We start from the raw sequence: 13,280 nt of genomic DNA, 5'->3' as shown, positions 1-13,280 counted from the left end.
TTTTTTAAAAAAACAAAACAAAACACGGATCGAGCTCCATATTAATTAGATCGGCTTTAATCAATTAGGCTTTAGTTAGTCCATCTCCGACTCCAGACTTTTTAGAGGGGCTTTAAAGTTGGACTGTGTCCACAGGGACACAAGGTTCAACAACTGACAGCCATATGATTGATAGCTTGGGGTGGGGTGGGGAGGATATAGAGAGATTAGTGGTTTTTAAAGAGGTAGATGGCTGTGATAAATTATGCGGTGCTTATGAAGGATTTCAGCTAGCACTGAAATGGAGAAGGCAGTTTTGCTCAGATAAATTTTGGGATGGGGGGCATCTGATGAGAAGTCTTTTTTCCCCAGCTTTATACTTTATAACAAAGGAAACTTGTAATATGTATATGTGTATGTGTAGGTAGAATAGAGTAGAGTAGAACAGAATAGAACAGAATGTAGAATAGAATAGAATTACAGAATAGAATAGAACAGAGTAGAATAGAATAGAAATACAGAATAGAATAGAATAGAATAGAATAGAATAGAATAGAATAATAGAATAGAATAGAATAGAATAGAATAGAATAGAATAGAATAGAATAGAATAGAATAGAATAGAGTAGAATAGAATAGAATAGAATAGAATCTGGAAGGGACCTTGGAGGTCTTCTAGTCCAGCCCCCTGCTCAAGCAGGAGAACCTATACTGTCTCAGACAGGTGAATGCCCAGTCTCTTTTTGAAAGCCTCCAGCGATGGATCACCCACAACTTCTGGTGGCCAGCTGTTCCTCTGGTTGATTGTCCTCACTGTCAGGAAGTTTCTCCTTAATTCCAGGTTGCTTCTCTCCTTGGTCAGTTTCCAACCATTGTTTCTCGTCCTGCCTTCTGGTGCTTGGGAGAATAATTTGACCCCCTCTTCTTTGTGGCAGACCCTCAAAGACTGAAATGCTGCTATCCTGTCACCCGTTTCTTCTTTTCTTTAAACAGGCCAAACCCAAGTCCTGCAACCGTTCCTCGTATGTTTTGGTCTCCAGGCCTCGGATCATCTCAGTTGCTCTTCTCTGAATTTTTTTTTCAAAACTCTCAACCTCTTTTTTGTGATAAGGTGACCAAAATACGTACACGTATACGAACATGTATATTTATTTATTTAATTAGTTTTATATACCGCCCTATTCCCGAAGGACTCAGGGCGGTTTACAGGGCAAAGTTCAAAGACAAAATAAGAGTTAAAATAGAATTAAAATAAGATTAAATAACAATTAGTAGCCCAAAGTTTAAAAATTTAAAAGTTTAAAAATTAAAACCCCTCAGTCCAGGCCAGCTAAATCAAATAACCAAGTTTTTAGGTCCCGGCGAAACGAACGAAGGTCGGGGGCGGTCCGGAGTTCCACAGGCAGATCGTTCCAAAGGGCAGGCGCGCCCACAGAGAAGGCCCTTCCCCTGGGTATCACCCGCCGGCACTCACTGACCGGTGGTACCCTAAGGAGAGCCTCCCTGTGGGAGCGCACAGGACGATGGGAAATTGATGCTGGCAGCAGGTGCTCCCTAAGATAATCCGGACCCATGCCATTTAGGGCTTTATAGGTCATCACCAGCACCTTGATTGTGCGATATATGTGTGTGGATAGTGGGGGGCGCGGTGGCTCAGTGGTTAAAGATGCCCAGCTTGTCAGCTGCAAAGCTGACCGTCCAGGTTCGAGAGCCGAAGGTTGTGCGATGGGGTGAGCGCCCGTTCTTTGCTCCAGCTCCTGTCCACCCAGCAGTTCGAAAGCGTGGAAGAGTGAGTAGATAAATAGGTACCACTTCGGTGGGAAGGTGACAGCGTTCTGTGCGCCTTGGGGTAGAGCCATGCTGGCCACTGACCATGCACGGGGTGGCGGGGGGGGGTGGAGAGAAAGAGAGAGAGATTTAAGAAACAAATAAAAAAAGTCCTTGTCTTTTTTTTTTGCCAAAAGTTTGCTAGATTGCGGTCGTAACTTTATTCAGCGCTCTCCTAAGGCATACGTAGATTTGTATAGCTAACGTATATCAGCAGGCTTATCCCAGATCCTTGGGAAGGACTCGACAGATGGATAAAAACCCAGTCTGAACATCTGGCTGGCTATGTCTGTTTATATGATACCTCTTAAAAGAGTTCAAATTTAGTGAGGTCGAAGAAATCAAGTGCTGATTGCATGGAAATATATCCAAGAGCCTAACAGCCTGATGTTGAGAAGCCAAATATATTCAAATATATGCAAGAGAATTGAAACTTGCTGAAAAACGAGAAGGCTGCAGAGAACTGGACAGACTCAGAATAATGGCAAAGACCACTTTGATTGTTATAATTATTTCCATTTCTCTCTATCTTGCCAATTGCTTTGATGGGACCCAGTGCAAGTGCCCTGCAGAATTCAATTAGGGGAGCACTGAATAAAGTTACCAGCACAATCTGGCAAACTTTTGGCAAAAAGGACAAGGACTTTTTTTTTGCTTCTTAAATCTCTCTCTCTCTCTCTCTCTCTCTCTCTCTCTCTCTCTCTCTCTCTCTCTCTCCCTCTCCCTCTCCCTCTCCCTCTCTCTCTCTCTCTCTCTCTCTCTCTCTCTTTCTCTCCCCTCTTTATAGCAACTATGGCTGATCTCACTTTTTCTGCTAAAAAAAATAAATCTGGCAATGGGGTATTGAATTTCTTGCTGACCCACAGCATGAATTGATACATTCTGGGAATTATTACTACTACATTAAAACCTAGTTTGATTACATGCCTCTAAAGGGCTATGGAGCTTTTTTCTGTAGATTTCCATTAAAGCAAGCCGGCTCCATCCTTTATAATCTGAATGAATGAATGAATTGAATGAATGAATTGAATGTGTGTGTGTGTGTGTGTGTGAGTAAGTGAGTGGATGGATGGATGGATGGGTGGGTGGGTGGGTGGGTGGGTGAGTGAGTGGATGGATGGATGGATGGGTGAGTGGATGGATGGGTGAGTGGATGGATGGATGGATGAGTGAGTGAGTGGGTGGATGGATGGATGGATGGATGGGTGGATGGATGGATGGGTGGATGGATGGATGGATAGATGGGTGAGTGGATGGATGGATGGGTGGATGGGTGGATGGATGAGTGGATGGATGGATGGATGAGTGAGTGAGTGAGAGGATGGATGGATGAATGGATGGATGGATGGATGGGTGAGTGAGTGAGTGGGTGGGTGGGTAGATGGATGGATGGATGGATGGGTGGATGGATGGATAGATGGGTGAGTCGATGGATGGATGGGTGGATGGGTGGATGGATGGGTGGGTGAGTGGATGGATGGATGGATGGATGGATGAATGAGTGAGTGGATGGATGGATGGATGGATGGGTGGGTGGGTGGGTGGGTGGGTGGGTGAGTGAGTGAGTGGATGGATGTTTGGATGGATGGATGGATGGAGGTTTGGATGGATGGGTGGGTGGGTGGGTGAGTGAGTGGATGGATGGATGGATGAATGGATGGATGGGTGAGTGGATGGATGGGTGGGTGGGTGGGTGGGTGAGTGAATGAGTGAGTGGATGGATGGAGGGAGGGAGGGAGGGAGGGAGGGATCCTTACAACCTGGCTCAATTGCCCTAGACTAGAGCTACAGAACTTCTGGATGGAGCCATGGAGGATTTTCACATAACGGAGACATGCTGGAAACCTTTAGTGGGAAATATTAAGGGAGAAATCCACAGTACTCTTTCTGTCTCTGTCTCTGTCTGACTGTCTCTCTCTTTCACACATACACTTATTTGTGAGCTAGTTTGGAGGGATTGTCTCATCTGGGAAAGTCAGAACTGGGCATTTTTTTATTTTTTAAACACTGTTGGTTGCATGACTATCTGCTTTAGAAGACCTTTTTTGAAAATATTTCAGAAGAAGCCAAGCGACGGTCACCGGGCGAAAAAGCTACCGACTTTGAGTATGGACTTCAAAAGGATGTCAAGGATCGACACATGTAAGATGCAACATTACAACTTTTTATCTGTTGCTTAAGAGACAGATTATGTGATACAGGGTGTGCATTTGCACACACACATATATATCTCTGTGCACACACACAGAAGTTTGGGTGTGTGTGTGTGTTTCCCTTCTAAAATTCTTTGTACGTTTAAGGTTTCGATTCTGTTTCTGCCGGGATCTGCCTTTTCTACTGGAGGAGGCGAAAACATTTCGAGGTTCACAAAACTTGGGCAGTGGCCGAAAGTAAGCGGGGGTGCGGAGGGGGAGGCGAAAGAGGCAGATCTGGCAGGAACGTACCTCTGGATTACATCATTTGGGCCCTGCCAAATATTTTACTGAATAGCCAGCCATCTGACTTTAATCAGTCTTGGAAAGAGTTGCACGCACAGAATTGAAACCGCAGCAGTGAAGTCAGCCGGCTGAAACATATGGGATTCCATGACGGGACGTCCAATTCCTAACAATCCGTAATTCGCTTTCCAACACAGCGCCTCTGATGTTGACATGCTGTAAGAAATTGCGGTTGGCTTCTAACAAATCAGAAGAGGAGGAGGGGTCTGTGTGTGTTTGTGTGTGCGTGTGTGTGTGTGTAGGAAAGAGTTCCTAATCTCGTATGGGAGCTTTCCTGAGGCCTCCAGACCGGTTCCGAAGCGATGGTTCAAACTTAGGAAACCTCTGGGAAAAATGGCTGGGGATGTTTGTTTGAAGATCTACCAAAGGTTTCAGCAAGTGGCAAGGACTGACCGACGTTGGTTTAGGCTTAGAAATCGGTTGTTTGGTTGGGACTAGGATGGGAGGCCACCAAGGAATCCCCAAGCTTGCAGATGTCCTGGAAAAAGATCATGGCAGCCAGTGTCAGACTGTTGCTGAGGAGACTTTATGGTCCTGCGCGTGAATTAATAGGCATCTCAACTGAAAGGAGATTATCTCATGCCTAACCTGGTGGCACTTGACAGCTCCATTGTAAGAGATATTAAATCCTATTTAATAACAACAACAACAACAGAGTTGGAAGGGACCTTGGAGGTCATCTAGTCCAACCCCCTACTCAGGCAGGAAACCCTATACCATTTCAGACAAATGGTTGACCAATCTCTTCTTAAAAACTTCCAGTGTTGGAGCATTCACTGCTTCTGGAGGCAGGCTGTTCCACTGGTTAGTTGTTCTGTCAGGAAGTTTCTCCTTAATTCTAGGTTGCTTCTCTCCTTGGTTAGCTTCCATCCGTTGCTTCTTGTCCTTCCTTCGAGCGCTTTGGAGAATAGTTTGACTCCCTCTTCTTTGGGGCAACCCCTGAGATACTGGAACTCAGCTATCATGTCACTCCTCATCCTTCTCTTCATCAAACTAGACATGCCCAATTCCAGCAACCGTTCTTCGTATGTTTTAGCCTCCAGTCCCCCTGATCATCTTTATTGCTCTTCTCTGCACTCTTTCCAGAGTCTCAACATCTTTTTTACATCGTGATGACCAAAACTGGATGCCGTAATCCAAGTGTGACTGCCCCATCACAGTTACTCTACAGCAGGGGTGCCCATCCTTGTCAACTTTTAAGACTCGTGGACTTCAACCTGGATGCCTGAGGAATTCTGGGAATTGGGGTGCACAGATCTTAAAGTTGCCAAGGTTGGGAACCCCTGCTCTACGGGCTTAATACGAACCGTCTGGCTTGTACTTCTGCAGAATACATACCTATCACAGGCGTGTGTTCTTTTAGCTCATTGGTTTCTCATGGTGCTAACATGTATATCTGCTGCATGATGCAACAACGGCTTACAAGTACATCCACATCATGCAACGGAGCCCATAAATTTTGGAGCTGGTTTCTATGAGGCCTTCCAAGTATGTGTTGAGATGTGAAGAGATGTGATCATAGCCAGGCTATTTACTCAGGAAAGTATCTTGAGCAATGGAACGAAAAAAAAAAAAAGGAAACCTCAGCAATGAATAAAAATTCAACAAATGCTCCCTCAGAAAGAAGGCAATGATTTCCCCCCCCCCCCTTATCAAGTTTTCTTCCTGATTTCAAAATCTCTTTAATAGATAAAGATTAACCGGCCCACAGGCAGAGAGGGAAAGAGCAGCGAGACAAATACGATGGTCGTATTTACTCTTGGGGCTTGAATTTAATTTAATTGTTTTATTTGTTTTTAATTTTTTGTATTCGTGGTTTTAACTGCCCTGTAAACCGCCCTGAGTCCTACGGGAATAGGGGCAGTATACAAATCCAATAAAATAAATAAATATTGTAATTAAAGGGTCCATTTTTTTTCTTGGATGTTCAGCAACAGCCTCTCCGCAAAAGGAAGACTTGATAAAAAAAAAAGGGACGATATTTGGAAACGCGCCTTTTGCCTCCCAACCAATCGGAATCCGATGGAATTCATTTACATTATTACAGCAAGTTGAGGGTAAATCTCCAAAAGAACGAACAGATCACGCAGGGGATTTTAGATCCCCCAATTGCTCGGTAGATCTCTCAAGACAAAACCAGATGCCACTAATAAAAGAGATAAATGCCCGAAGACAAAGGAGCGTCATAAATTCATTTTTGGATAAATGGAAATAATTGCCTGCGGGTGGCGAAACAATCTGGACCGAATTACCGGCGTGTGTGATGTCTCGAGTGTCAAGTTTTAACAATATTTTCTCCTCCATTTGAATCCAAGCTAATGTTTTGACTTATTAAAAACAAAACAAGAATTTATTCTCCTCTGATGTTATCTACAAGTGATGGTACTTTTTTTTTTAAATACAAAACAAAACACATGTACTGGGTTGCTACAACCTAGAATAAAATTCCTGAGGTTTCAAGGGCATCTTTTTGGACAGGCAAAAACATCTACAATGTCCTGAATGTGCGTAGAGTCTTGATTATTCCAAGTCTCTAAGTTTTTCCCCCTTGACTGGTAGTTCCCCTACTCTAATTCTGTTTCAATATTTGGAAAGAGTGCAGAGAAGAGCAACAAAGATGATTAGGGGACTGGATGATGAACAGTTGCAGGAATTGAGTATGTCTAGTTTAATTAATATAATTAGTTTAATTATAAGGGATGTGGTGGCTCAGTGGGTTAGGACGCTGAGCTTGTCGATCAGAAGGTTGGCAGTTTGGCGGGTGGAATCCCGAGTGCCGCGTAGCAGAGTGAGCGCCTGTTACTCGTCCCAGCTTCTGCCAACCTAGCAGTTCGAAAGCACATAAAAATGCAAGTAGAAAAATAGGGACCGCTACGGTGGGAAGGTAACAGTGCTCCGTGCGCCTTTGGCGTCTAGTCATGCCGGCCACATGACCACGGAGACGTCCTCGGACAAGCGCTGGCTCTTCGGCTTTGAAACGGAGATGAGCACCGGCCCCTAGAGTCAGAAACGACTAGCACGCATGTGCGGGGGAACCTTTACCTTTTAGTTTAATTAAAAAAGAGGACTAAGGGTGACATGATAGCCGTCTTCCAATATCTCAGTGGCTGCCCCAAAGAAGAAGGAGTCAAGCTATTCTCCAAAGTGCCCAAAGGCAAGACAAGAAGCAATGGATGGAAACTCAGCAAGGAGAGAAGCAACCTGGAACTAAGGAGAAACTTCCTGACAGTGAAGACAATCAACCAGTGGAATAGTTTTGCCTCCAGAAGCTGTGGGTGCTCCATCACTGGAGGTTTTTAAGAAGACATTGGGCCGCCATTTGTCTGGAATGGTATAGGGAACCCTGCTTGAGCTAGACTGGAGGACCTCCAAGGACCCTTCCAACCCTGTTATTCTGTTAAACACTTTCTATTTCCACAGGATTCATTGATTGAAATACTCAGGGATCCTGCAAGACAATTCAGGAACAGCAGATACAGAGAGAAACTTGGTTTGATCACTACAGCTTTGATTCTTAAACAGGGGATCTGGGAAAGGGTTTTTTTTTTAATCTAACACATTTCCGCATCCTGAAAAAGTCTGAAAGCCCCTGAGTGTCGTGCACTGTCAAAATAAGTTTCTTTCGTTGGCCAACACACAACTTGAGAAATAATTGCTCTCCTACGTTAAGTGCCAAAGTACAAAGAACGAACAACTGATTATCAAGCTGACGTCATTCGATACGAGCACTGAATCCTGATACGGTTTAATTTAAGATGGGAAGCCATTGCATTAAAAATACATATTCACAAGGAAGATAAAGTGCCTGAGAGACTCAACGAAATGGCATTCTGTTTGTTTAGGCAACACACACACACACACACACACACACACTATTTTAACACAACTGAGTGGTTAAAACCACGACAGCAGATTTTCCTACAGTTATCATTTGACCTTAAACGGATAGGGCCGTTCAATAGCAGATTTTCCCCCCCCACACACACCATCTGGGCTGGTGTTTCTCAAACTTGGCAAATTCAAGATGTATGGACTTCAGCTCCCAGAATTCCCCGGCCAGGGTTGGAATCCACCCATCTTAAATTTGCCAAGTTTGAGAAAACCCTGGTCTAGACGGTTTCCCTGCAAATAACTGAACCGTGAAGACGCTGAACTAATAAGCTTAGCAACGTGTTCGTTTGGAGCCGAGCGAAGGATTGTCACCCGCTGAGCCACATCATAATTCATGGTTTATAAACTTACAAGGAAAGGATTCACAGAGCAGGCTAGCCCCAAACAAATCAAATAAGCAAGAGGGCTGCTTAGTGTGAGGTATGAACATATATATCTTATTTCCTGCCAAGGCGTTTTTGACTGCCACCCGGTGTAAAGCCGTGGTGAACGACATCCAACCGGTGTTGAATGTGTAGTACAACTGGCAAACCCGGAGCCAAAATCACCACCCACGAACCGTTGAATCTAACGTCGTCCAGCCACAGCAGCCCACGTTTTCCATCCACACAACCGATCTAGCAGGGTTGCCTTTGTGAAAAACAAAGACGATGTGAACAAGGATAGGGGAACCTGAACTTACCCACGGCGATGCCCCCTGTTTTAGTCTCCAAGGTAATATCACCTGCAAGGAAATTGGAAGAGACCTTAAAATGGGTCATTTCAAACAGCACAACTCATAGTAATGCACAAACAAGGAGCCACAAAGGGCGGGGGTGGGTGGGTGTTGAAATCAGCTACGAATTGAATCTGAGGTTCTTATCTGCAGTAGTATCAGGCGCGGAGGATTGGGATCATACGCTAAATTGCAATTCAGAAGGTTTATTAATCAAGCCTGCATGCAAGAATCTAGTCATCTAAGGTTCAATACTGAATCGGCACCAGATAAAGGGTAACGGAATTCAAGACTTGGGCCTTGGAACCATTTGTGGGAACGTAACAATTCTAGGCAGATGACTTGCTTGACTCTGCCCCTCGCAGCTCAGCCTGCTCTTCTCCTACAAGTACGCACCTCACGCCCACATTCACACAAATACAGAATTAAGCAATCTATATTATCAGGGCCATGCACCTTATAACCCAGCATCTCTCAATAGCAACTTGGGAAGTGATAAGGAGATCCTGGGAGGTCCCGCAGGTTGTACCAAACACACAAATGTTGCCTTAAGGATATCACAGCCTTTTTGCACAGGCTACTTTATTAGCCTTAATTCAAAGGCTTCTTCTATTCTTATTTTATCACAGCAGATCCTGATTTCGATCCGTGGCTGTATGGCGATCGCTCCCAAGCTCTAGCCAATTTTTGTAATTCATTTATTTCTTGGATTGCCATTCTTCCTAAGGCACAAAATGCTCAAAGGGATAAAAATAATTAACAAGAACAAAATAAATGGAAAACACACACATCGCAACCACATTGTGTCACCACCACAAGTATTGCAAATAAAGCAATTCTGTAATAATGACCTAAAAGTTCAGTGGCTCAATTGGAAAGGATCTGTTTTGCATTCTTATTTTTTCAAGCAAGAGCCGCTGTCACTTTTAGTTTGTAACTTCGAGAAACCTAGAGTGTTTTCGGATGAACAAAAGTCTTGCAAAATGACATTGGCGAGGAAAATTCAACATGTCATTTTGAAAATGAAACTTTTATAAAAAATTGTGCGGTCAAGTAACCATTACACCAACAGCAGGATATAATAAATTGTGTAGTTTTCATCCTCTCTTAAATGGAAAAAATACGTATTATCTTATATTATCTGATTTGCCACTATTGCTAACATCCAGCAAATATAAACTTGGGGCAATAGTCATGAAGCATTGACAGAAACAATTTTGATTCATTCCTATTTTCTGTTCCCCATGAGCAATAATTGGAAACATTTTCCAGCACGTCTACCTTGTACTGCTCAAAAATGAAGATACAAGTCAAAGCTATTTTTCTGTATTGGAAGCCTGCAGACTCAAACCTACATCTCTTTCGGCAAAAAAAGCTGTTTATTTACTTCATTTTTTTTTCATATTCTGTCCAAGTTTAGGAATCTAAACTAAAGTCAGTCCTTGACTGACCACCGCAATCGAGCTTAAAATGTATGTTGCTAAGTGAGACACTTGCTAGGTGAATTTTGCCCTGTTTTCTTGAGGCAATTGTTAAGTGAATCACTGCAATTGCTGAGTTAGTATCATAGTGTTAAGTGAATCTGTCAGGATAATAATTTAATAGATAAACAGCTTATGTAATGATGTAATGCAGTGTAAGGTGGTTGATGCAACAATAGGAATGACTCAGCAGGTGTGTGTATCCCTTTAAGAGCTTGAGTATAAAAGGGAAGGTTTTTTTGCTGGAGTCTTTCTCTCTTGTCCGTTTCCTGCTGTAATTGCTGGAGTTTGCTGAATTATCCCCACATATATTTGTAGATATTGTTAATATAAACCACCATTTAATACAAACCACTGTTTACTGTATTTTCTCCTGGGTTACCTCAGCGCAATAAGGCTGTGCACGCTCTGACAGGCTTCCCCATTGATTCTGCATGTCAGAAGGTCCCAAAAGATGACCCCGGGACAGTGCGACCGTCGTAAATATGAATCAGTTGCCAAGCGTCTGAAATTCTGATCACGTGACCCTGGGGGGATGCTGCCATGGTCCGAAGTGTGAAAAGGTCATAGGTCACTTTTTTTAAGTGCCGTTGTAACATTGAACTGTCACTAAATGAAATGTTGGAAGTTGAGTTAATAAGTGAATAATAATAATAATAATAATAATAATAATAATAATAATAATAATAATAATAATAATAATAATAATAATAATAATAATAATAATAATTTTATTTATATACCGCCCTTCTCCCGGAGGACTCAGTAAATAAGTAAATGCATTTAGTAACTATTCAAAGGTACAATGGCATTGGAAAAAAAACAACCTGTGGTCCTCACAGTTACGACCGTCGCAGCATCCCCAGGGTCACGGGAATCAAAATTCAGAGGCTTGGCAACTGACTCATATTTATGACGGTTGCAGGGTCCCGGGGTCACGTCATCCCCTTTTGCGACCATCTGACTAGCAAAGTCCACAACTGTGTCACTCATTTAACAAATGCAGCGATGCGTATAACAAATGTGGCCAAAAAAAAGGTCGTAAAACGGGGCAAGGCTCGCTTAACAAATGTCTCGCGTAGCAACAGAAATTTTCGGCTCGATTGTGGTCGTAAGTTGAGGAATATCTGTAAACTCTTATAGGGAAACAAGTGATTTTTTTTCCAGTGCCTGTTCAGTTACTCTGAACCCCATTATTGATTCATTCTTGTTACCATAGAAGGACATGGGTCAAGTTAATGCCAGGATCTTGCCTGACGATGGATCTAGGAAGAAAGGGTTGTTCTATATAAAACGTGTTAAATGCGTCCATAAACAAGCAGCAGAAAATCTTACATCTCAAAGATCTCCCGCCCCCCTCATTTTAAAGGTTTAAGTCAGGGGTCTTCAAACTTGGCCCTTTTATGACTTGTGGACTTCAACTCCCAGAATTCCTCAGCCAGCTGGCTGAGGAATTCTGGGAGTTGAAGTCCACAAGTCATAAAAGGGCCAAGTTTGAAGACCCCTGGTTTAAGTCTTCAATGTGCCTTCATTTATCCTGGAAATGCTGAGTCTTAATTGCGTAAAGACGTCCCATGGATGGAGCAAAAGAGTCATTAAAAAAAGACAAAGATGTTTTTACATGTCGGAGCAGATGTTCGAAGGCTGTAAATCAGTCAGATGCTGCCCGTAAAACGATCGGAACTGGAAAATTAAAAACATACCGAATATACTGAAATCAAATTGGAAATAGGCAGCATGGAAACTTGATCAAGGAGAGAAGCAACCTGGAACTAAGGAGAAACTTCCTGACAGTGAGAACAATTAACCAGTGGAACAACCTGCCTCCGGAAGCGGTGAATGCTCCAACACTGGAAGTTTTTAAGAGGAGACTGGACAGCCCTTTGTCTGAAATGGTATAGGGTTTCCTGCCTGAGCAGGGGATTGGACTAGATGACCTCCAAGGTACCCTCAAACATCATCATCATCATCATCATCATCATCATTATTACAAGTTTACAAGAATATAATTACGTATTAAACTCCCTGTTTGCAATCGCGCTTGGGTGTCGCAAACTGAGTTAGTTGAACAGATTTTGATTTCCTTGTTCTGGGATTCGTCCTGTCTGCTTCCACGGCTGGCGGCGCTTGACGTGACCTTGGCTGTTTTCAGAAGCTAAATACAGGCAGTCCTTGATTAGCGACCTAACTGTTCAGCCCAAAATTGAGGTGGCTAAGCGAGACCTTTGCTGAGTGAGTTTCTGCCCCCTTTTGCGACCTGCCTTGCCCAAGTTCTCGCTGCAGTTATTCAGTTAGTAACACGGCTCTGAAGCGAATCCGGCTTGCCCGTTGATTTGGCTTGTCAGAAGGCCGCCAAAGGGGATCACGCGATTCCTCGGGACGCTGCGACCGTCATGAGTCAACTGTCAAGTGTCCAAATTTTGGTCATGTGATCGTAGGGATGCTGCTGTTGTGAAGTGTGTAAAGCAGTCATTTTTTCACTGCCTTTGTAACTTTGAGCAGTCCCTAAATGAACTGTTGGAAGCAGAGGACTAACGCGTATATGAATCCTTTTAATTTTCCATGAAACATAAATGTTCGACCCAGCCTTCTGCGTGTATGCTCAAGAATACGCCATATTCTCACTCAATCCAATCCCAAAGGCCCTTTTTTCACCAGGCAAACGGACTTCCTTGTTTTTCTTTGAAGATGTCGTTTCGCTATGGTCTTGTGAACTGGTGCTTTAGCCTCGTGATCCCTTCTTCAGAACAAGAGTTATCGGATAACTATATGCATTTTATTTTATTGTATTGCCCTGTACACCGCCCTCAGTCCTTCGGGAGAAGGGCGGTATAAAAATTATAAAAATTAAATTATTATTATTTATTATTATTATTATTATTATTATTA

At 43.2% G+C, this 13,280-nt stretch overlaps 2 protein-coding genes across 3 annotated transcripts in view; one reads left to right on the top strand and one right to left on the bottom strand.

Moving 5' to 3' along the window:
- The window catches only part of SLC26A5 (solute carrier family 26 member 5), a 306,769-nt gene that overhangs the window by 206,896 nt on the left and 86,593 nt on the right, over positions 1-13,280 (top strand). The window lies entirely within an intron of this gene.
- FAM185A (family with sequence similarity 185 member A) overlaps positions 1-13,280 on the bottom strand; it is a 42,640-nt gene that overhangs the window by 13,923 nt on the left and 15,437 nt on the right. Inside the window, exon 5 of one of the 2 annotated variants that reach the window (XM_083365900.1) lies at positions 8,878-8,919. The exons of the other annotated variant lie outside the window; for it this stretch is intronic. Coding sequence (XP_083222026.1) covers positions 8,878-8,919 — 42 coding nt within the window. The remainder of the gene's footprint in view (positions 1-8,877; positions 8,920-13,280) is intronic. 2 annotated transcript variants of the gene reach the window in all.

Source organism: Vipera ursinii (genome assembly GCF_947247035.1).
Source record: "Vipera ursinii genome assembly, chromosome: 6".
NCBI classification, from domain to species: domain Eukaryota; kingdom Metazoa; phylum Chordata; class Lepidosauria; order Squamata; family Viperidae; genus Vipera; species Vipera ursinii.
This window is presented reverse-complemented; position numbering and strand designations above follow the sequence as displayed.